General features: G+C 36.6%; 2 protein-coding genes and 1 non-coding gene across 6 annotated transcripts in view; 1 reads left to right on the top strand and 2 right to left on the bottom strand.

The window, feature by feature from the left end:
• Window positions 1-1563: 1563 nt before the first annotated feature.
• On the top strand, window positions 1564-15913 carry FKBP3 (FKBP prolyl isomerase 3). Its single transcript, XM_045848541.1, has 7 exons — window positions 1564-1713; window positions 4644-4745; window positions 5580-5687; window positions 11472-11607; window positions 12497-12564; window positions 14311-14408; window positions 15569-15913. The coding sequence occupies exons 1-7, from the start codon at window positions 1606-1608 to the stop codon at window positions 15621-15623; spliced, it is 675 nt and encodes a 224-aa protein (XP_045704497.1). The 5' UTR covers window positions 1564-1605; the 3' UTR covers window positions 15624-15913.
• Window positions 15914-16212: 299 nt separating this feature from the next.
• PRPF39 (pre-mRNA processing factor 39) overlaps window positions 16213-24180 on the bottom strand; it is a 46916-nt gene continuing 38948 nt past the window's right edge. For all 4 annotated transcript variants that reach the window (XM_045848537.1, XM_045848538.1, XM_045848539.1 and 1 more), the window contains 7 exons: window positions 23486-23650; window positions 23045-23171; window positions 22437-22705; window positions 21434-21618; window positions 17584-17658; window positions 17215-17335; window positions 16213-16974 (listed from right to left, as the gene is read on the bottom strand). In XM_045848537.1, coding sequence (XP_045704493.1) covers window positions 16918-16974; window positions 17215-17335; window positions 17584-17658; window positions 21434-21618; window positions 22437-22705; window positions 23045-23171; window positions 23486-23650 — 999 coding nt within the window. In that variant the 3' untranslated portion in view covers window positions 16213-16917. The remainder of the gene's footprint in view (window positions 16975-17214; window positions 17336-17583; window positions 17659-21433; window positions 21619-22436; window positions 22706-23044; window positions 23172-23485; window positions 23651-24180) is intronic.
• Window positions 22276-22361, bottom strand: LOC123825373. The gene has a single exon (XR_006786908.1). It is a non-coding gene; the product is annotated as a small nucleolar RNA SNORD127 (small nucleolar RNA).

Genomic DNA, 24180 nt, shown 5'->3' with positions numbered 1-24180 from the left:
AGACCATAACTCTAAAAGAGCACACCTGGAAAACTAATAAATACTCTGCTGAAATCCTCCCTTGAGACCTCCTTAAGATTCCCACCTGCAAGAGAGACAAAAAAGCCTCAAGACAAAGGACCTAGTGAGCGCTCACGTTCTCTCTCTCTCTCTCTCTCTCTCTCTCTCTCTCTCTCTCCCTCCCTCCCTCCCTCCCTCCCTCCCTCCCTCCCTCCCTCCCTCCCTCTCTCTCTCTCTCTCTCTCTCTCTCTCTCTCTCTCTCTCTCTCTCTCTCTCAATCCAATTCCTTTTCTCTCTCCTTCCTTTTCTTCATCCTCCACAGGATCCTATTTCCTAAGCTCTAAAGGATCCCATGAGACTTGCAACCAGGGGAGAAATGGGCAGTGGCACCTCGTTTTTCTCTGACTTCCCAGTGAGTTAAGGAAGGCCAGCCTAAGTATCATGGCTTCTTCTTCACTAGGCCCTTTGTCTCACTGACCCCAGTTTCAACAAATACATCCTCATAGTCACTTGGACTCATGTTGTGAAATCTTTCCTTTATGAAGCCAAGAACCCACATGCTACCAGCTGGTCCTAAGCAGATCTGCTCAATCCCAGGCCTCCTATCTGGTAAGTCAGATGGATTCTGTTCAGCAACCTCATACTTGAGTTCTGGCTAAGAAAGAATTCAGAACCAAGACTCAAAAATACAAAACGAAAGTTATTTAGAAAGTCACAGAGGGAAGAAGTGAGCTGTAGAAGAAATTGGGCTCAGGAAAAAAGTAGAGAGGCAAAAGAAGGGGCCCTTGGAGCTCAGGAGAGAGAAAGGTAAAGATAATGCCCCCAGATGGACAGAGCAGGGGAAAAGAAAAGGCAAGGGCAGCTCCCCAGAGTGAGAGTGCTCTAGCAATAGCTTTCTATATCAGACTGCTCCACTCCAAACCTAGGCCTTAATCTCTGTAAATCTGTTTTCTTGTATTTTGAGGGAAAGTACACACATATTATGAGGTGTTTTGAACATTAATAACATCACCCTCATTACCAAGTTGTTTTATTTGGTCAAGTTCTAAATTTGCTTTTAGACAAAGTGTTTCTCTTGTGTTTGTATTTTTAGGGGGAAGGGGACAGGTGTATTTTAGTTTCATTTGTATTAGTCTCAGAAGGGAGATGGTTGGATATGGGTTGTTCCGATGGACAAGGACTGAGTCAATTTAGGTGTGAATATTAGGCTACAACTAGATAAAATGAGATTAGATGACTGAACTCTTGTTTTGTTTATACAGGTTATAGACTTTAAAGGCATAACAGCCATAGGTAAAAAACAAATGTGTGTAATCAGTGGTAAATATAACTACCATTACAAGGGTTCCAATTAAGAGGTGATGACAGCTTGCAGTCAGGCAAGGGCCAATCAGGGAAGGGCCACATTAAGTTTTCACCCAGCCTTAACAAAGAAGCCCTCAAAGCACAGCCTCCCCGTCACTCAAAGGACAGGCCCCAATCCCGAGGGGTAGCGCTATGACCCCGCCCCCTTCAGCTCCGCGCTGGGGGCCACCCACGCCCCGGGGGCGGGGCGATGCCAAACCGAGGCGGGCTGGCTCAGTAAAGCAGCGGCAGCGGGGGAAGATGGCGGCTGCCGTTCCACAGCGGGCCTGGACCGTGGAGCAGCTGCGTAGCGAGCAGCTACCCAAGAAGGACATTATCAAGTTTCTACAGGACCACGGTTCAGATTCGGTACCAGAGGCGGCGGGGCGGCCGGGCTGGTGCGGCCAAGGGACGCCTCATCCCCCCCGTAGCTGTCCGTACATTCTGTATTCCTCGGATCCCCCGCCCTCGTTGTCCCGCTGCCGGTGGCCTGGAAGGCCGGAGAGGCCTCGCGTGCGCTCGGAGCCACGCTCCCGCCCCTCGGGCTGGCCCTACTTGGGCGAGTGGAGCAGCTTTACCGCTTGCGCTCGCAGAATTAGAAACACATTGGGATCCTTGAATGAGGATGGAGGCCATGAAATAAAGGAACCCTGGAGATGCTGGCAGCTGAGGCGAAGGGTTGGGGGTGTTGCAGGGGGTAGGGGTGGAGCGGGTGAGGACTGGGGTGCGGGCTGTTAGGGAAATGGGAAAGGATATGATTTCTGTGGGAGAGATGTGTGCACGCCCTGCCTTTCTCATCAATTCTAATACTGAACACAAATGCGTGTGATTTGTTTAAATCCGTAGATTTCTATTTTAACGTTTTAAAAATATGAACCCTTTAAATGACCTTTTCACTTTTATATTGGGGAGTTACATGAGCAATTCATGTACAGCTCTCATTATTATAAACCAAGAAATCTATTAGGCATTCTTTATAGTACGCCCTGTATTTTTCACTAGTCTCCATCTTAACTATCCGTCTGTTGTCACAAGTTATTTTTGTGAGATGTTTTTTCCTTCTGAAATTAAGATCATTCATACCTCTTAAGTTGTTGAACGATTGTACAATTTGTTATGCCCAAGGCATCGCCCACTATCAGAAATAGAAGCAGCAATCTGCATCTTGTTCTCTACAGTTTAGTTTAGGTTCTAAACTAGCATTTAGAAATAATGTTTCTGGGTTCCTTTAAGAAGATTGTAGTTTTTCACTTTGAGGGGTCTTGAAGGGGAGATACAATTACTCTCCAACTTCCATCTCCACGCTCCTGAATAAGCATGTCGACATCAGCAAACAATTATATATCTATAGCAAGAACTACGCTCAGTGTATGGAAAGACAAAGATGGAACTGGAAAGACCATGCTTCAGGGATACCATTTTAGTGGAATTGTTTTAAGCCAATTCGTACTTCAATTAAACATTAGAGTAGTCACTTATTAACATGTCAATACTCCATCGAATTCTTATGAAACAAATCATCCCAATGTGGAATCTAATGTAAAACCAATTTCAAGAAAGGTAGAGTATCAAAATACTTTTTTTTAAGTCACCACTTGTAAGATTTTATTTGTTTTTAGAGAGAGGGGAAGGAAAGGAAAAAGAGGGAGAGAAATGTCGATGTGCGAGAGACAGATTGGTTGCCTCTCGCACGCCCCCAACTGGGGACCTGCCCCACAATCCAGGCATGTGCCTTGGCTGGGAATCAACCAGCTACCCTTTGGTTCGCAGGCCAGTACTCAATCCACTGAGCCACACTAGCCAGGGCCCAAAATATTTTTACATTTTTAAGTGCATATTCTCCAGTGTTCATTTACATACTTAAACCTAATATATTTGGCAATCACCAGTTTATTGCTCTGAAGATGTCAAGGTGATGTTTATATTTTGGATATTTATCTGGAATCGTGCTAAAGAAATCACAAGAGGGCTAAAGTAGCTTATTCTTTTAAATCAAAATAGTCTTTTGGTATCAGCCTTTATCATTTAGAAGTGGTAGAGAAAAAGGAGAGAAGAAATACAATAGTGTTAAAATTTCTAATTGTTTTATCAAAAGGTTAAATAAGAGAACTGAGAAAGTAAGAAAATGAGGGATCAAGCAAGGACCATAGGCAAAAAAAGAAGTATAATAACATTATTAAAATCCCCAAGTTACATGATTTTGACTTGAAGTTATTTTGATGAATTGATATTCCAATAGTATTTTGGTTTCTATCTGCCAATTTAGTCTTATGTTTGAGAGAAAGGTAATTCTGTTGTGGATTATCCTTATAACCACTTTCTGATGCACATGCTGTTACTAATCTTCCGCTATGATAAAGAAACAGCCTGGAGGAAAATTTAGTCCCTTGTCTGAAATCAGCTAGGATTTTTTAACCCAGATGGTCTAATCTATCATATTGTTTGGACTATAAGACCCCTCCCCCCCGCCCCAATTTGGGAGAAATAATGGTTGTTAATGCTGCTGAGTTCTGTTTATATTTACACGTTGGTGAAATGTTATATCATTAAATACTTTACCACATTTTTTGCTTCAAAATGTTTTTCCCTATTTTCCTCTAGAACATAGGTGCGTTTTATGGTCTGAAAAATACAGGTAACTCCACAGCCCATAAACTTAACCACTGTATATCCAGCATTGTGTAACAGTGCTTCTCAGTCTACCAGAAATGGGTTACAGATATTTCAAGATAGCTGTGCCCAATCTTGCTGGAGGCTCCCATTATGCCAGGAGCAGCTTCACCCAGTTACCAAAGTGTGCTTGCTGTATAAATGTGTTTTTCTGTGAGTTCCATGATGGAAAAAGAGTTAGTACACACCAGTGTGACCCCTACAAAATAAATATTACAGTTCCACTCTCACAATTCTTGTATGTACCCAATGGGGTTTTTCAATCTTATTTAAACTTTTTTAAAAACTTTTATTTTTAGAGGAGGAGGGAGGGAATGAGAGAAACATCAATGTGTGACTGCCTCTCGTGTGTTCTCTAGTGGGGACCTGGCCCACAACGCAGGCATGTGCCCTGACTGGGAGTCGAACCAGCAACCCTTTGGTTCCCAGGCTGGCACTCAATCCACTGACCCACACCAGCCAGGGCCTTAAACCTTTTTTTTGTTGTTGTTATGAAGTAGGATATAAAAGTCTTTCATTTTTTTCTGTCATTAATAGTGTTATTGAAAACAATTACATAAAAGATCATTTTGTAATTTTATACCCTCATATGAGAAACTATCTCGACTAACCAGCTTTTTTCTTGGTAGTTTCTTGCAGAACATAAGTTATTAGGAAATATTAAAAATGTGGCCAAGACAGCTAACAAGGACCATTTGGTTACAGCCTATAACCACCTTTTTGAAAGTAAGGTGAGTATTGTTATATATTATTGCCAGAATATCACATTTTGGATATTCCCAAAAATAAGTTTGAATGCACTTATCTGCAGAATATGTTGCAAGTTTTTACACCTGCAGTTTTTCATAACTGTAACCATAAATGCTGGCAGTCAAATCTATTGAGGCTTGTCTGCAGTTTAGCAGGATGTTTTGATATTTTGAAAGGGACCAGATTTTTAAAATAATTCTCTAGTTAGTTTAAGACAACAAATTCTTAAGGGTACTGAATAATTATAAATTTGAAGCAAGTTCCATTTATTTTTTTTTTTAGAGGGGAAGGGAGGGAGAGGGAGAGAAACATTCATGCTATAAACATTGACTGACTCTTGTACACACCCCATCCGGGGACTGAACCCACAACCTGGGTATATTCCCTGACCTGGAATCAAACTGGTGACCTTTCACCTTGCAGGACAATGCCCAACCAACTGAGCCACATGAGTTAGGGCAGTTCCACTTCATTAATGAGCTTAAAGTCTTTGTTACACTTATGCTGAGCCTTTAGATAAATTTTAAGAAATTCTCCAGTATGTGTTCTCTATGAAATGACCACCTTCCACAAAAAAGAATCTTTATTAAAGAGTTATTTGAACAGTATTCATATTCAGGTTCGTTTCAGAATTTATACTGTGAGATGGTTATAATTTGGTGATTAAAATGCTTAACATAAGATGCTTCCTTTGTTCTTACGAAGTTCCTATTGGTGCAGATAAATGTCCATGTATTTGAAAGGCTAAATTTATCTATAGGTCTCTCCTAGCTTTTAGCCTGAATATGAAAAACATTAAAATATTTCCCTTACAGCGTTTCAAGGGTACTGAAAGTATAAGTAAAGTGTCCGAGCAAGTGAAAAATGTGAAGCTTAATGAAGATAAACCCAAGGAAACCAAGTCTGAAGAGACTCTGGATGAGGTTTGTATATAGTATTTTCTTATTTGGCTCTCATGAGAATATGAGAAAAGTATTTGATTTATAGCGCTGATTCTCATAGTGATAGGTAGGTGAGTGTGGTCACTTAACAGTGAGCTAAATGCTAATTGGAATGTATCTCCCTTAGGTGTAACTGAATCAGAAAAAAAGGCCTAAAGGGGGTTAGGGAAGCCTAAGAACCAGTGCTTTACCATTATGAAGCCTTTTGGGAGATAACTCTAGCTTTGTATTTTATATTGCCTCTGTGTGTTGTCAGAATTTATGAGCTGTCAAAGCTATTTTAAGGTCCTACTTCTATAGCCAAGTTGGACTGAGTGAAAGAAACTTCATTTTGATTATTTTTAGCTTTTTCAAATGTGCATGGTGTCCTTGGCAATAGGAATAGTCCAGGCCTGGCTGTAGGGTGTGGGTTCATCTTCTCATCTTTCCCAAATGTTTGAAGAACCAGATAAAATCATTTCTGCAAATGGACAGCCTTTGTGCAGCTAAGGACAGCTCTTAGAACTGCCTCCATAGAGCTTAGCTGATTACAATCTTGACACTTCTGATAATATCTCAACTAAGCTCACTCATTCCCAGCAGCCTTAGTATCAGTGATAATAATCTAATAATAGTAGTTGTAAAGAGATACAACCTATTGATAAGAGGTAACATTTGGGTATTAGTGGAAAGAAGTATAAATGTTTTATGACTAAAGCTAGTTAATTTGCATGATCTCTTCCTATTGATTGAAAAGTACATATTAATGTTTATAGGTATGCACACACAAAAAGCAATTTTGAGGTTTACCACAACTATATTATTTGATAAATGTTATACTAGGGAAATATTGAGCAGCTAGTGAGGTAAATAGAGGCTTAATAATTACTAAAAGGGTTGCAAAAGCAATACAGTCTACCTTTCAGAATATTAGAATAAGGGAGGTATGAGGCAGCAGATAGTATGCATATCATTAAGAAGTTAAGAAAAAGAGAGTTACAAATAAAAGTAAAAGGCTGTAAGGGCTGAAGACAACCTAGAGAGATCTTGTGAGGGTCCTAAACTATATCCTTTTATTTCATTTAACTGGCAGCCTGAGCCCAATTATGTGCTTTCATTGTCTTCCTAACACCTGGATTCCATAGCCTCTTGGCCAATACCTTGCTGATTCCTGCTGTCTGCTCCCTCTGTTCATGCCTTGGGAGTGCAGAGCAGGCACTATGAAGAAAAATAATCATGATAGGTGTAATGGGATTGGTATAAAGTTATGCTTAATATCAGCCAAGCATGTTTTCTAATTTCAGTGCTATTTGGCAACCTTTACAGTATCCTTCACTCAATTCCTTGTCACAAATTATTAGAAATTGTTGAGGAAAGTTTGTTAAGTATGAATGAATACTGGACAAGAGAGAAAGTACAAGGGTGGGCAAAAGTCGGTTTACAGCTCTAATAAAATAATAACACAAGAATAAACTTTGTTTTGTGAACTCAAAATTGTAAAGCTACTTTTGCCCACCCCTGTAAAAGTTGGGGGAGGAACTCACACTCAACAGTTGCAAATGACTGTGAAAGTATTCAAGCAGAAAACTGCAAGATTCATCCTTTAGAATTCCTTCACATTTAATCATCACCAAATTCTGTTGATTCTGTATATATGTATCTCAAAACCATACATTTTTTGTTATCCTCACTTTTAGCACCCCAGTGTAGACCTAGACTACTAACTGCCTTTTCCTCACTTCCACTGTTGATTCCCTATCTGGTTCCTCACACTGGATACAGTGATCTGTTTAAAATTCAAACCCAAAATTCTCTAACTTTTCTTAGAAGGTTTTTTTTTTAAAAAATCCTCACCAGAGAATATGTTTATTAGATTTTAGAGGAAGGCAGGGGAAACCATAGATCTATTGCTTCCTTTACAAACCCTGATGGGGGATCAGTCCCTCAACTAGGCATACTAGGTATGTACCCTGACTGGGAATCAAACCTGCAATCTTTTGGTGTACAGGACGACACTCCAACTAACCCAGGCACCCAGCCAGGGTATCTTGGAAACTCTTATTGGCTGCTCAGTGACTTGAGGATGAACTCCCAGATTCTTAACATATACTACTTGTCTTCCAGCCTCATCTCATACCATTCTCTTCATTCCTTCCTTGCAGACTATTTTCTTGCCCTGGAAATGCTGTTCTCTGTTGTAAACCTTCCCTCATCACCTGAATAACCTCTTTTCTTTCAGAATACAGTTCAAATATTCTTTCAAAGTAACTTCTACCGCCTCTAGCCTCTACTGGTTTGTCACTGTCTCATTCCTATCATAGCATCATCCTGTGCTTCCTCTATAGGTCTCATAACATATGTAATTATACACGTCCATCTACATTTTCCGATAGAAGGAGGGCCAAGACCAAGTCTGCTAACTCACCCACATATCTCTAGTATCTAAAACAGAGAACATGCTCAAATATTTCTTGAATTAATAATAATTATGTACTATATATAGTCTCATTTTCATTGGCTATGATATAATCCATTTCACTGCAATTGAATGACTGCAATTCACTGCATTTATTCTCAATGTCTCTATATCTCTGGGTCTAGAAGTACCTAGGTCAGACCCAATCTTGGGAATATAATTCTTTCCATCACTTTGGACTAAGAAATTGCTGCAAAGCCAGGAAGTTACCTAAAAGGTGGGTTTAAGCATATAACTCTCCAGGAAGGCCAGCCTTGGAACTGATGTGACTTCTTACTATGAACCAACCAGATCCTTGCAATTAAGGATCTGTGTTTTCCAAACGTAATTACATTAGACTCCTTTTCTTCTAACGATGTTAATGCCAAGGAATGAATGATCCATAAAGGACACTTTGTGAAACACTGAAATGGAGGCTACCAGTGGGCAGACTGGCACGTTCACCATTAAGAATGAACCAAAACCACCAATTTAATGTGTGTTTGAGTTGTTATTCAAGGACCTCCTTTAATGTAGATAATACAATATGCCCATGCTGCCTGAGACAACAAAGAGGGAAAAATGGAATGACAATATTTAAATGTGGTTATTGTTCACTAATCATATATTATGCATTCATATAATTATATGTAATTTATTGAAGATATTCTCACATAAATATATGTAGTCATTCTTATTTTGTAGCTTCTAAATTTTTAATTTAAAATTATTTTCAAGTTTGGGACCATAACGTTACTAGATTTTTGTCACATTACTATATATTTTTAAACCATTTGTTTAAAAATAAGCATGTTTCTGATACAAAAACATGCTATTTTTAAATACAAAACAGAATGATAGAATAACTTAACACCTAGAAATGAACATATTTAACATTCAGAATGTTCTTTAATATATATGCATATATTTTTTTTAACTACTTATTTCTTTTTTTTTTTTTTAAGATTTTATTTTTAGGGAGGGAAGGCAGGGAGAGAGAGAAAGGAGAGAGAGAGGGGGAGGGAGGGAGGGAGAGAGGGGGAGAGAGACAGAGAGAGTTCAATGTGCGGTTGCTGGGGGTTATGGCCTGCAACCCAGGCATGTACCCTGGCTGGGAATCGAACCTGGGACACTTTGGTTCCCAGCCCACGCTCAATCCACTGAGCTATGCCAGCCAGGGCTTATATGCATATATTTTTAAAGTTACAATTTTACTGTAGTTAGAACTTTGTTGCTTTTTCATATAATGTAAGAATTTTCCCATAGTATTAAAAACAATACTATATTACTATAAAATGTGTGGTTATTTTGCCATTATAACAGCATACTGGGTAGTTAAATATTTTTCCCTAAGTTTCATATTACTTCCTGAGCATATCTGTAACACTTTGAACATCTTCAAACTGCATTCCAAAAGAATTGCACCGTCACACTGCTACCACTAGATACCTGACCATTTATAGTACCATAACGCAAGCTTGCAGTGAGAGTGGGAAGTTAATGTCTACTTTTATAATGTACATTGTATTCAAGCTATAGATGTGATTTACTTTTGATCTGGGGTGGCAGCCTAGCTGTACTTCATAGTGCTAATTCTTACTCTGGAGTGGACAGGGCTTGTTACCCTATCCAGGCCTTACTTTTTATATAAAAGATATGGGAAAGACTGTCAGACTGCTGTTAAATTAAATGAATTGACATAGAAAATGACTTGTAGTAAAAGGGTAAAGAGCATGGGCTGTATGCCCAAGCTGACTGGTTTCCAATTCTGTTCAGTCACCTAGGAGTGACTTTGCAAATTACTTAACCATTTTGTCCTTTTTTCCTTATCCACAAAGTAGGGATAACAGTACCTGCCTCAAGCAGAAGTGAAAATTAAAAATCAATTTATTACAAACTACTCACAGGGATGTAAAATACAACATAGGAAATACAGTCTATGATATTGTAGTAACTATGTGTGGTGCCAGGTGGGTACTTGAAATATCAGGGAGATCATTTTGTAAATGATGTGGTTGTCTATATACTTTGGTCTACACCTGCAACTGATATACTGAATGTAAACTGTAATTAAAAAACTAAATATTTTTTAAAAGGGGGAAAAATAAAGTGATCACAAAAGAAGTTAGTTTATATAAGGTATTTGGAATAGTGCCTGACACATAAGGGTGTTCAATAGATATTAACTAGTAAGATCAGTAGAGGTTAATTATCATTGTCACTGTTTCTTAAGCTGTTTGGGTATGCTGTCTAGTCAAAAGAACAGGGCCTTTGGATTCAGACAAATCCAAGTCCATATTCATTCTCTACTACTCATTAGCTCTGTTGCATAAATTCCCTGAACCTAAGTGTCTTCCTCATCTGCAAAAATGCAAGTGACACCTTCTTCAGAGGAGGATCGTTAGGATTCAGTGGAATGTTATTTAAGTGACTGGTAAACAATAGGTGCTTAATATCTCTTACTTCCTTTCCCATTATTAAATGTTTTACACTATTAAATGTCTGTATATTATCCTGCTTTGTTCTAGGAAATATGCATGTTATGGTGCTGTCTATAGATCATTCCATTTATTGTGTGAACTTCAAGTTGAGAAACAAATGCATCATTACTGTATTTATTCTCATTAGGTATAATAAAAATATTTGGTAATGTCAATTATTGGTGCTAAAACCATTCACATCTTTGAGAAAATGTCACAATGCTTTATTTAATGCCTTATGATTTTTTTAGGAATAAAATAATAAATATTTTAACCTTGGGAAATAATTGATTTCATTTTATAGTTTGTTGAATAATTAACAGAATCTTGCAAAAGCACATTTCCAAAGAAGCTAGAAGTTTTTGTAAATTAAATTATAAATATCATTACTCAAAGAGCAGGCAGACAGCTCTGCAGAGGGGGGATGGCAGGATGGAGCAAAAAAAAAAGACTCATAGACATGAACAATAGTGTGATCATGGGAGGAAGGGATGGATAGAGGTGGCAGATAGTGTAAGGGGGATAAATTATACTGGAAAAAATACAATTCAAAATGCATCTGTGATGCTTCCTGCTCCTCCAGCCCCAATCTGTCACCTAAGCCCCCATTTCCTTCCAATAAAGCCATTTCTGGTCATAAAAATATATATATATTAGTTACTAGTATTCTCACTACAGACTTGAAATGAGATAGTGACCTTTTTTAACTTGGCAGTGAGCTAAAGGCAAAATAGTTACTGCATCTGTGACACTCCATGACCAGACTTAGATCACATGGCTGTATTAAGTATTCCCTTTGTTGTCCTTCTAAAAGGAGGATATGAGTTAAGAACTCTGTTTTCTCTCTTTTAGGGTCCACCAAAATATACAAAATCTGTTCTTAAAAAGGGGGACAAAACTAACTTCCCCAAAAAGGGAGATGTGGTTCACTGCTGGTATACAGGAACACTACAGGACGGGACTGTTTTTGATACTAATATTCAAACAAGTAAGTCTAAATGTAATTATTTCTCTCTGGATTCAAGGCATTACAAAACACAAGTCCAGCACAAATAACACCCCTTTTTTATTATAAAATAATAAACATGTAATTCTGTAATATAACAGTATTATACTCAAGCATACCATGATATTTTAGGTGAAATATTCAAATTAAAACTATAAATTATTACACCCATATTATCACCCTACCAACCACACTCAAGCAGGCGTCACTTTGGCCGGACCCTGTATTTGTAGATGAATAGTTCACAGTACCTTTTTCTCAGCTATCACTTTTTTCCAGAAGTCTTTTGCATCTGGGATTTACTTGGAGGAGGTCTTCAGTTCACTGCTTATTGGCTGTATAAGTAAAGACCTCTTGGCCATTGAAGAGCAAAAAATAGCCCTGGCTGGTATAGCTCAGTGGATTGAGCATAGGCTGTGAACCAAAGGGTTGCCAGTTTGATTCCTAGTCAGGGCACATGCCTGGGTTGTGGGCCAGATCCCCAGTAGGGGGCGTGCAAGAGGCAACCATACATTGATGCATTGATGTTTCTCTTCCTCTCTTTCTCCTTCCCTTCCCCTCTCTAAAAATAAAATTTTTAAAAGGGCAAAAAAATTAGTCTAAACTTGGTTAATAATGCTCCCCAAAGTAAAGCCTTTAGTTTGTTAATGTAAAAGGCAGGACTCTACATTTTAGTGGTTGGTGTAAATATAGGTCCTTACCCTTTCCCTTTTAGACCCTTTTTGCATTCAGAATTTTCTTAATTACCTAGCTTTCTGAATTTTTTTCAAATGCATAGTATGATACTTCTGAAATCAAGTGAAAAGACTTAAATCTCTATGTTTTCTCATTGGAACTTCATCATTAATTATAAGGAAAATCTGTTTTACAGGTTCAAAGAAGAAGAAAAATGCCAAGCCTTTAAGCTTTAAGGTTGGAATAGGCAAAGTTATCAGAGGTGTAAGTAAAAAGTGGTAATGTATCATTAGATAGATTCTGGCACATGATATTTGTGGCATGGTGCCAAAAAGAATTAAGATTGGGGATATCATGGAACAGCCTTTGGAGTCTGACAAATTAGCATCATCATCACTAACTGTTCTGGCACAAGTTAGTAAGATCTTCTGGGTCTCGGTTTCCCCACCTCTAGAATACAGTATTTGAACTACTCACAGGGTAGTTCAAAGACTATATAAACATCAGTTAAACCATGTAATATAGCACTCAAATATTTCCCTCTAGCCTACCCCTTTATTACTTTTTTCTTCGTAAAGTAGTTCTTAGAATGTTTGGCTTTATAAATTTATCTTTTAACATTTCTTGTAAGATGTGCCTTGGCCAGGTGGTTCAGTTGGTTGGAACTTCAGCCTGTACAATAAAAATTTGCAGGTTTGATCCCTGGGCAGGGCACTTATGGGAGGCAACCAATCAGTGTTTCTCTCCCTTAAAAAAAAAAAAAAAAAGATTCTTGTAAGGTGTTCCTCGGCTGTTGTACCACTTACAACATCATCAAGAAAAGTAAGATACCTGTTCCACCAAAGTACTAATAAAAGCAAGAGTGTTCTGTCGCCCTCACCTCTCGCTACCTAGGTCCAAATACCAGAAAACCTTTCAAACTTAAGTATGCCTTTACCTATGAGAGAGAACAGAAGGAAACTTTAGGTGAAAAAGGGAAGTTAGGCTTCCGATATACCAGACCATTACAGTGTACAAGAGGTAAAATAATAGAGCTAACTATCAGCTTCACTGAATCGGTTTATGTTATGGCCCACTTACTGTTTGTTTTGAATTGTCTTCACTTAGGACATCAAATATTAATAACTGAAACACATTTTTAAATGTTAGTTACGAGAATCCTTGGTATGTTGTTCTTTGTACTAAGACCTAAAATATGGTTTAGTAATTTCCAGAGCCCAAAATACAATTTGAACCTTAAGGTTTAATTGAAATTAACCTTACCACTACCTGATTACACTAAGTTGATTGCAAATACTTGTCAAGTTGAACTATTTTTCTATTATAACTAAATTTGCTTACCGGTGTATTTCTTTTAGTTAACCATATTCCTAATTTCCAGTATGTCCCAAATTATCCTTTGAACGTTACGTGACTTAAATTCCAAGAGAGTATGTATTAGTCATATATTCTATATCCTTTCATTGTGTTTACCTATTTTTGGTCAATGGCTTTAAGATCCAAGCTTGGACAAAATGTAGGGGCAACCCAGAAACCTCCATCATTTCTTTGAGTAGTTTTATCTTCTCCAAATTTTTTAATGCTCTAGCATATAGTAGCATATAGTTTGTTTTAGCACCAGCATGACTCAACTAAGATAGTTTTTACAGTGAGTACTTGTTAGTTTTTCCCTATAAAAATAAATTCAGAAGTTTTCCCCATGATATAAAAGTGGAGCAAAGTTTTATGATAATGCCAATAAACTAGTTTCCATAATGTTTCCACATTACAGTTTACACAAATACTTTCTTTCATATTATGTCATTGAGGTGTTACACTGAAAAATTACTGTTTGAGATACCCTTTTCTCATTGAAATAAAGGACAATGATTTGAGGACTCACCCAAGGATATTACCCTAGGACATAATAAAATCCAGCAACATTTTTTTTTTGTATAGACTCTTGCTGTCTTCTGGTTTTGCATGTATTTTTGAGAATCATTAATTCTGACTTGATATTCTTGCTTTTAGTGGGATGAAGCACTCTTGACTATGAGTAAAGGAGAAAAGGCTCGACTGGAGATTGAACCAGAATGGGCTTATGGAAAGAAAGGACAGCCTGATGCCAAGTATCCTTTTTACTTTGTAATTAAAGAAAGGAAAAAAAAAAAAGAAAGATCACCTGAAGATATAAAAGATGTTTAGGTTAACCTCAGTGTCAATAATCCTGTTCAAATCAGTATTCCTGATATTTAGATGCTTTTGTGTCAGCACCTCCAATATAGACAATAGTTAATATTTTCTGTGATTCAAGCTTGAGCTGGAATCTGCCCTGTCATTCATGCTCTTAATTTTCAAGACTTAAATTGTGAGGTTTAAGTTTTCCTCTTTGGAAGGCACTTGTTAATATTTGATGGGTTTACTTGAAGGAGTTAAAGAGATGCTCAATACAGACAACTATAGCAAATTAACCATGGGATGCAGATATGGCTCATGGTAATTTTTTTGTTATAGTATACTTTTAGGAAATTAAAAATGGGATTACCAGTTGTGAAATGAAGGTGATCAGGGTCCAACATACTATAAATATTTGTGATTAGTACTAATAACAACTGTTTTTCTGATAGGCCCAGTTCATGAACTTTCTTTTTTTTAAAGCAGAAAAATCCAAGAGCTATGTGGCAGAGTAGTCTTTTCTATTGTTGGTTCCATCCCCATTGGATTAGTTGAACCAGTTAGAGTAAGTTTTAAAAAAATTTTTTGGAAATCCTCTCTACTCTTACCAATTTAAAGTATTTGGGAATATAATCTCTTTTAACCCTATCAAAATAAGATGGCCAGCTGCAGCTCCCTCTCTCATGTGAAGCATCTTAAGATCAATCAGATAAAAGTCACACTCACCTGTAAAGTCAGCATCTTAAGATTCACAGCAGATATCAAGTACCACCTGATAGGAACTTTGATTTAATATATACCCAGCTATATTGGTATCTTTTTTTGAGTACTAATATAACAGTCTTCATTAATTGGTGGCTAATTTGGGAGTAGTAGTTAAACATCCACTTAAGGAAGATCCTAGTACAAGCTAAACTTAGCTAGTCAGCCTATAATCTCCATATGCAGATACCTCTGTTTGGAACCACTATGTATTCACCTCTGAGCCACAATGCCCATATTTTTTGGAGTTCATTGCCAATATTCAGTCTAAATAATTTTAATTTTAGACTAAAGTTGTTGGAAGTGAGGAGAGCAGCAACTTTTATCAAATATACCTTGACAACTTCAACAGGATTCCACCAAATGCAAAACTCATTTTTGAAGTGGAATTAGTGGATATTGATTGAAATAGCAATGCTTCAGATCTAAAGATGTCAGCAATGGCCTTGAAGAAACTTACGTAATTAATTACAGTTGGTTACTATTGTAAAGGTAGAGTCAACTGGAAAATTCAAGGAGTTGTATTAGAACTCATTTACTTTCTCCCCAAACTTTTAAGAAATGTAATCCATTATAAATCCCTTAAGTTTAAAATATTTCACTACAGCTTGTGTAAAATACTGGTTAAGGAGAACTCATTTTCCTTTTACCTCATCTTGTAGGTAAAAGGCTCAATAAAAATTTACCCATACTTTGATTTGTTTGCTGTTAACATTAATGTTCTGATTAGGATCACTAAGACTTAAATACAGAGTAATAGTCACTGTCTAGATGGATTTTCCAAGGATACTCATCTTAAAATCTTTAAGTATTCCTATACAGTGAGAAGGCAAAAGCAGAGATTAAGAGGAATGAAAAAGATAAGGGTCTAAGAAATTCTGGCAAGAAGATAATAGTTGAATTCAAGAAGAGCATAGTTCTTGAATTATCAAAACTAGTAAAACACCAACCATGGTTAATATTACCTAGGTGATCCCACAAATAAATTCGTAACAATTAGTAGATGAGTCTTCAATTTTATTACAAAAATGAAGATGATCAGTTTGATCAAAATGAAAGCTTGCTCACAAGTTTACATGAATATTGTACATACAAAGTCTCCTGAAACAACATTTTTGATATGATTTTCATTTTTCTTAAAGGGATGCAAACATTCCATTTTCTGATTTGAAATCTCTACTCCAAGACAGAATATTTTAATAGTGTATCTCTTCTGCAGTTAGATCAAAATTGACAAGGATAACTGAAACACACAGACAAAACCCGGTCAGGAAAGATTAAAAATCCATTTTTGGTGTTTTTTTGTTTTGTTTTTACAGAGGATGTAAATCCTTAATAATCAGCCCTTACGTAGTTTCAGAATTTTTGTACTACACTGACGTTATTTGCAGTCAGTTTTTTTCCTACCCTTAAGGCTACAAAACTCTGTTGCAAATGCATTGCAAAAGAATTCTAGACCACTTAATGCAAAAATCAAAAAATAGTTCTCCAATAAAAAGTAAACTTTATAAATGGTAGGAAATAGTATCTGTGGTTTGCTACTAAGTGACATTTTCCCCTATTACTAAACAAATCATATTAAACAGAAACAGGGAAGACAAGTTATCAAATACAACAAGCTTATGCTATGTTTACATCCCTCATTAAAACAAAAAAGTCTCATACTTTTTGCACACTCCATCTGATATTTGTATTTTCCCATCAAGTTGGAGGGGGAGGATAATACTGTCCATAATTCCAAGGATTCTGGTAATTGTACTGAAAGGAAAAAGCAAACATGTTAGCATACTAGAACTATGGCTAAGTCCATAAAAAATAACTAAAACAAGTATGTGTTCACTGCTGAAATTTCAAGACTTAACCACAAAATAATAATGTATGATAAAATCTGAAACAGAAGCCGAGTTGTTTTTCTATTAAAAAAAAAGACTATCCTACTTTATGCCTTTTTAATAACAACTATGAACAAAAAACTCATTTATGACTCCGTAAACTCACTTGATACCAGGCACTGTAATTATATGCAGCTTGGTTTGCCTGTAAATCACCATCAATCATCTGTGTAGATGATGAAGTTGTATCTTCTGTATGTGCTTTCTTTTCTTCTGGTTCTTCTGATCTAAATAAAAGGTAAAAAGAAAATTTAAAAACTTTAGATAAGCACTTCAACAAATAAATAAACATCACTTGTGTACATTTGTTTTACTGACATTCTTAACCATTCAGTTGTATGCAAATTTTTTAAATCATGAAAGTATCTGAATTATCAACGTAAGGTAACATTAAAAATATTTGTATTTAAAGGCATTTCCACAATGAAATATCTTCTTTTAAGCATCCCTTCCCGATTCAACAAAATGTACATACCCATTTTCTGCTTTCCTTTTTAATGAATCTTGTTCTTTTAGGAGTGTCTGGTGTTCATCATAAGCATTCAGAAGCCTAAGAAAATTAAAATAACATACCATTGGAATATACAAAAACCAAAATGTTAAATTTTTCAAGTTTTTAAATTATTTATTAGTAACACAAAAGAACATCCTTTGATTTTTTTTTTTTTTCCTTTTTTAAATAAGCCAGCAGGCAAACCTGTCCCCACATACCTTTTTTGATTTATTTCCTTTGGGAAAACACACTGCCATGTACTTTCCTTCTCACTCTGGGTGGTTCAAAGATACAATCCTAGCTAATTACATTATACCCTTGACTGGTTTAGAGATGAGAATATGACCCACACCAGGAGTCCCATAATTTTTGATGAACTACAGTCAGCTCAAGCTGATGGGATAATGGCCAAGAGCTACCTGTTTTTATCACTTCTAAAACATGGGGAGAACCTGTCTTAGAATCTATGACACAACTAAGACAAGGACCCTGATATTTCTGTCCAGTGCAACATGAGACTTGACAATTTTACAATGTGTATACTTTTGAATCTAATTTAACAATGTTATTGAAGACACCTGCCACCAGGTAAGATAAAGTATTTAAAATTTGGCCATGCGATAAAACAATATAAAACTGCAGTACAACTGGTTATTGATTAAAAATTTTAATAAAGCTGTGATGTGACATATATAACTTAGAACTTTATAAACAATGTCACTTGAAGCCAAATTGCCTTTAAAATCATGATTTCATTTTGCTTTTATAACTTCCTGAAATATTTTTTAAAAGACAAAGATGGCCTTTTTATTAGTTTCTTTCTCTATTTTTTTACTTTTTATAAGATGACCTTATTTTTTTATAGTAATCATAAACCTGAACACAGATAATTAACATCTATGTAGAAATGACCTTGATATTTTACATGCTTATACAACTTCCCTAGGCCTCTTGCATATATACAAATTTAATAATATTTACAATATTGGTCCCTAAATGTTCAACAGGCTATAAAATTGCTCATACCAGTAATTTCAGGTTGAATGTTTACTCATTATCAAGCACTTTAAATGGGCTAATTTCCTTAAGTCCTTTAACAACCTGTACAGATAAAAGAGACTCACTCTCCACATGAAAAATTTTGAAAACTGCAGAATACACAATTCATTAAGTGACAGGACTAGGATTTAAGCCTATATTTGTTTATCAACTCATTACACTGCTACCTAAATTTTTACGTGGCTAACTCACTTTTCATATTACTCCTTTTTATAAACACAACATACTGTCTAATATTAAAGACCTTCCCTAATTATATTTGCAAGGGCCTAATTGGCATTTTTGTACTGAGCCTCTGCTCTGTCTACATATTATTGCCAAATTAAAATGTCATTTAACCTCGATCAAAACTCTTTAATAGCTTCCTACTGTCAACTGTGTACTGCATGTTCTCTGAACCAAGACTAGCTTTTGAAGCACAGCACAATTAACATCACTTTCAAACTTCAGAAAACCCTTCAATCAAGCAGATGTTGCTGTTATATAAACTTTAACTTGCTTCTGCATTTTACCCATTTTTTAGCTTACCAGTATCTAGTACTTAACTCCGCCTCCTCTATGAAGGACAAGTCCATTCTGATCCTGAATCTTAAGTTATATACTACTTTACACACTTACATAGTTCTGTGATCACCATAGCATCTAACTAGAATTAAAGCTAGAATTATATTATCCCATTTTTTATATATTTTCTTCAGTTCAAACTAAACAGAAGACACTAAATATACAGGACATGAGATGGCCAAGAGCAGACTGTGAAGTAAATTCTAAACCCAACTGCACAATTAATAGCTAAGTAACCTTGGGAAAAATGCCCAGTCTCTCTTTAAACCTCTTCATCCATTCAAAGATTAACAGTACCTATACCCCTCACTGTTGGGAACCGCCCTGACTGGTATCAGAGGCTGAAACCCCCGCCTAGCTAAGGCTAAGGGAACGCCCTTGGAACCGTAAGCTGGCAAGGAGATAAAAGCTTGTCTTCCTGGCAGGAATGCTGCTTCTGCTGCTTTATTCATAACTGAACCCCAAAAGCTTGGTCGGTTAGCCAAAGACGGGTAAGATTCCCCACGGGGGGAACGACCTAAGCCAGGCACGATCACTTTGGGAGGCGCCCCCAAAAAAGGACTTGGGGGGGGGGCTGCAGCAAAAGGGGGGTGATGGACCCTCGCTCCTCGGCTCTGACATAGCCTGAGTTCTCAGCGTCTGGGAGAAAATCTCCTTATCTCTTGGTTGCCTTAGTTCCCTTGCTCCACCTAAGCCTGAAACAATGACAGGGTGGTGCAGCTCGGTACTGAGAAGTGCGGATTTCCCGGGGTGATCAGGCCTAAGAAAGAACATGTAAATTACTGTGAAACCTTCTTTGTTTAGAATGCTCTCAGTTGAATGAGAAGGGTCTTAGGAGGAAGTTATTTTGTTCCTCAGTCTTACAGCTCTTTGACCCCCAACTCAATAGACCGGCAGAGTTCTTTGTTTTCTATAGTTCCTTACTTCCCCCTAATGAGTACTATACTTTACCTGAATTATTATGCAAAATGAGCCTAATAAAAGCAGGTACAGACGGTAAATCAGCGCGCTCCCCACTGGGGGGGGTGGCCATTCTGTCCCTACTTCCCCACAGAAACTAGTCTGTCTCTGTGCATGTGGTGTTTTTTCTCGCGTGTTTATCGTCAAGCCATCCATAGCGTTCCGTGGTCACTGCTGGCCGGTGACCCACGCGCAACACCTCACTGGACTGTTACATATTTTACATTAGATAATTCTTACAAAACACTTAACTGAAACCAACCACACACATATATATGTCATTGTATTAAAATGTAACTCACTAAATTTTTTTTAGTTTAATTAAAATATTACACAGGGTGGAAGAAAGAAGGGATTAGCCAAGTAACATACACGCATGACCCATGGACCTGGACAACATTATGGTGATGGCTTCCAGGGGTACACGAACAACAGTATGGAGACTGGGTGGAAGTGGGCAAAAGGAGAAAAAGTGGAGACAACTGTAGCGGCATAATAAAAAATAAATTTTTACTCAGCCATCACAAATGTATACCCCCACATGTAAATACACAGACATAAAAGTACTTATGTTATCAACAGCTGTTTCAATAGATATCTCTAAATCAGAATTATTAGAGAAGACACACGCCTAACAGGAACTGGGATATTTCCTTACTAAAATCAAGTAAGAAGGGAATCACAGCAATACTCTAACAAATTTCTAGTCTTCTATTTATAAATTTAAATCTTAAATCTGTCCTTTCCCAAATCCCTTAGAATGAACCCTTCTACCACCCTCAACTTTCAGCTTTTTACAATACACAAAGATGAGGCCATTAAGCATCATCTGTAGAACCATGTCCATCCTCTTTTCCAATTTGAAATATAATGACATTCCTATTCCATATTAGCCCCATCAGTGCACCTGTAGTGGCCTCTATACTAAAAGTTTCTGCGTTTCAGGGTTCAATCCTTGACCCATTTCTTTTTCAATGGGATTGCTGCTTCCTGCCTTCTCTTAACCACTCATTTTTTATTGCCATGCTAAATGTTGAAATATGGAATGAAATAAAAACCATATGTCCTGCTATTAAGCACACACACATCTGCAAACTGAATCTATCCCACATACACATGAAGAAAAAATAACTTAGGCAAACATTTTAAATTTAACAATATATTAATTTGTAGTAATCATCAAATTCCCAACCAGAATTATCAATGCTCACTTACTATTCAAATAGATAATATAGGATTAAAATCTTACTTATTAACATCTGAACCAAAATCTTCAAGAAATTCCACTTTTCTCTGAGAAAATGTAATTCTCATTTTAATAGGTAATGAACCATGTATAGCTTTGTCAAAACAATTTAGGATATTTTCTTCATTTTGTTTGAGATCACCACTATATTCCATTTCAAGTAAATTGAGGTATAACTTTGTGTTCTCCTGTGTAAAAAATAGTATCAATTAATAATATTTCTTAAGATATTTTGTTTAGACCACAGATATTTAAAATGCCCTAATTTTTGTCTCAATTTGAAAAATTCAATATGGAAAATTGTGCCATATTAGAATGTGTTAAATGTTTTCAGCATACGTTGAAATGGGAAAAAAACTAATCAGCACATTGAGGGCACATCTTCCTAGTGTTTCCCCAACAATATGCAAATTGTTCAATACCAATAAATTAAAAGCCTATAGCCTACCTTGAGTCTAATGTGGCTTGACCTACCATAAGAAATATTAAGTAAAACATTAAAAATTATCTCTGTACTTCCCAATAAATTCAATTTTGCAATGTAGATAATCATCTTAAACGGCAGCTGGAAGCAAACTGTTATAAGCCAGTGTCTTAGACCTGGGATCAGGTAAAAATAGGGAAAAAAATGAGGTATTTCCTATACACTGCCTCTTATCAATTGATATATAAAAGGAAATAGTCTGGAAAAGGAAAATTAGTGTCACTGCTACATTTGCTATAGTGTAGGAGACTGCCATACTTTTGTTCTCCCAGGCCCTCTACTTAAAAGTCAGTAAATTTGCTATAAAATTTCTAAAAATGGAGGAAAAAAAGAGTGCCACAATGTCTACAAACTTAAAAAATGGCAACATCAGTTTAGAGGGACTGTTGTCCTCATTTAGTAATTACATATATTACATACAGACCAAATCTTTCATCATAGTTGCCAAAAAGGAAAAAAAAAAAAAACAAAAACAAAAAACACCACTGGTATTTTAAGATACTCCAAAAAAAATATACATACTTTGTCTCTTTCAATTGCTTCCAAAAGCACCTTTCTTGATTTTGCAAAGTTTTTTTGTATTTTGAAAAGATGTCGGGCTAGTTTGATAGCATAAAACGATGATTCATTATTTGACTTGGCACTCTTAATGGCATCCTGAAGCAAATGTTCAGCTTCTTCCATATTTCCATGTCGTCGTTCTAAACTTACTCTTCTCAAACGAACCATTGCCAGTCCTAGAACACATTCTTCAAATGTTCTCAAGATATTCCTGGCTTCATTAATATTACCTAGAAATAGTAATTCATTGTTTATGCTTTTGTTTAAACTTCTGAAATATCCTTTATGCCAGATATTGCCAAGTAACAGCACACAGGATAAAAGTACCAGCCCTCTTCCTAAATGTAACATGCTCAGTTGTTTATTGTCTATGGCAGCTTTTGGGCTACAATGGCACAGTTGTGAGGAAAGAGACCATATGGCCCACAAAGCCTAAAATATTTACTATCTAGCCCTTTATACAAAATTTTTACTAACCTCTACACTATCCCTTAAGATTCAATTCCTTTATCTTTATCCAAAGGTGACTTAAAATTCCCCAAATATCAACTGAATTGCCTCATTCTTACCCTGCTGTTCCTCAAAAGCTGCCCAAAGCATATGCACCATGGGTTTCTTTGGGAGATGAATAGTGCAAGCTCTGCTGAAGACATGCCTCACTCCTTCGATGCTATGGTTTTCCATGTACTTGGCATACTACATATAGAAACAGAGGAAATACTGAATAATTTACAGTTGAGCAAGCCATTAAATATGTGACAGAACGATAAAATTCTATTTTTAAACCCATTCAGCACCTTTATTGAACCACTAGACTAGTTTCTGTAAGGAAGGACGAAGAGAGGCAACGAGGTTGGCATATGCAGCAGTCAAATCTGGTTGCAAGCAGACCATCTCCTAATGCAACAGATATAGTTATATGAACAACATTCAACAGAAGTACAATAAAGGTTAGTCACTAGATCAATGTTCATAATATATTCAAGTTTCAGAGCATATAATTTTCTTACCTTAATCCAAAACTCCTCATAGAGGGCACATGATATGACACATCTTTCAAAGAGGACCACAACTCGTTCATGAGTCCCATTTTCAATTTCAAATTCTAAATATTCTTTCCAGTTTTTCAGTTGTGCCTTTTCCAATGGTTTCACATGAAAATAAGGTCTTTTAATCTGTAATGAAAGTGACATGGCAATGAAAGTAAACCACCATCACAATGTGCATGAGTACACTAACAACATTATTTAAACTGTAATTGTTCATAAACCAAAAATTTTAATCACCATACTTTATGATAAAAAACATTTAACATTAAAACTCCTCAGGCTTGACAAATGGAAGAGAATATATATTCCATTTACTCGGTTATTTTAACAGAACTACACAATTTTTTTTTATATTCAGAAAATTTTATTCTTTATTTTAAAATTAAACACACCTTAGCAACAGAAAGCAGATCAGTGGTTGTTGCCTCCGGGGCTAGAAGTAGGATGGAGCTACTGACTAAAAAGGAGACAAGGGAGCGACAGAATAGTTCTACATCCTGATTTTTGTGGTGACTGCAATGCACACACATTTGTCAAAAATCATTTTGCTAGCCAGCCACAAAAACCTACATACAATTGGCCCTCCACATCCGAGGGTTTGCATCCATGGATTTAACCAACCACAGATTGAAAATATTTAAAAACAAAAACCCTAG

Source organism: Phyllostomus hastatus, unplaced genomic scaffold (assembly GCF_019186645.2).
Source record: "Phyllostomus hastatus isolate PE091 unplaced genomic scaffold, TTU_PhHast_1.1 phas_contig_62, whole genome shotgun sequence".
Taxonomy (NCBI): domain Eukaryota; kingdom Metazoa; phylum Chordata; class Mammalia; order Chiroptera; family Phyllostomidae; genus Phyllostomus; species Phyllostomus hastatus.
This window is presented reverse-complemented; position numbering and strand designations above follow the sequence as displayed.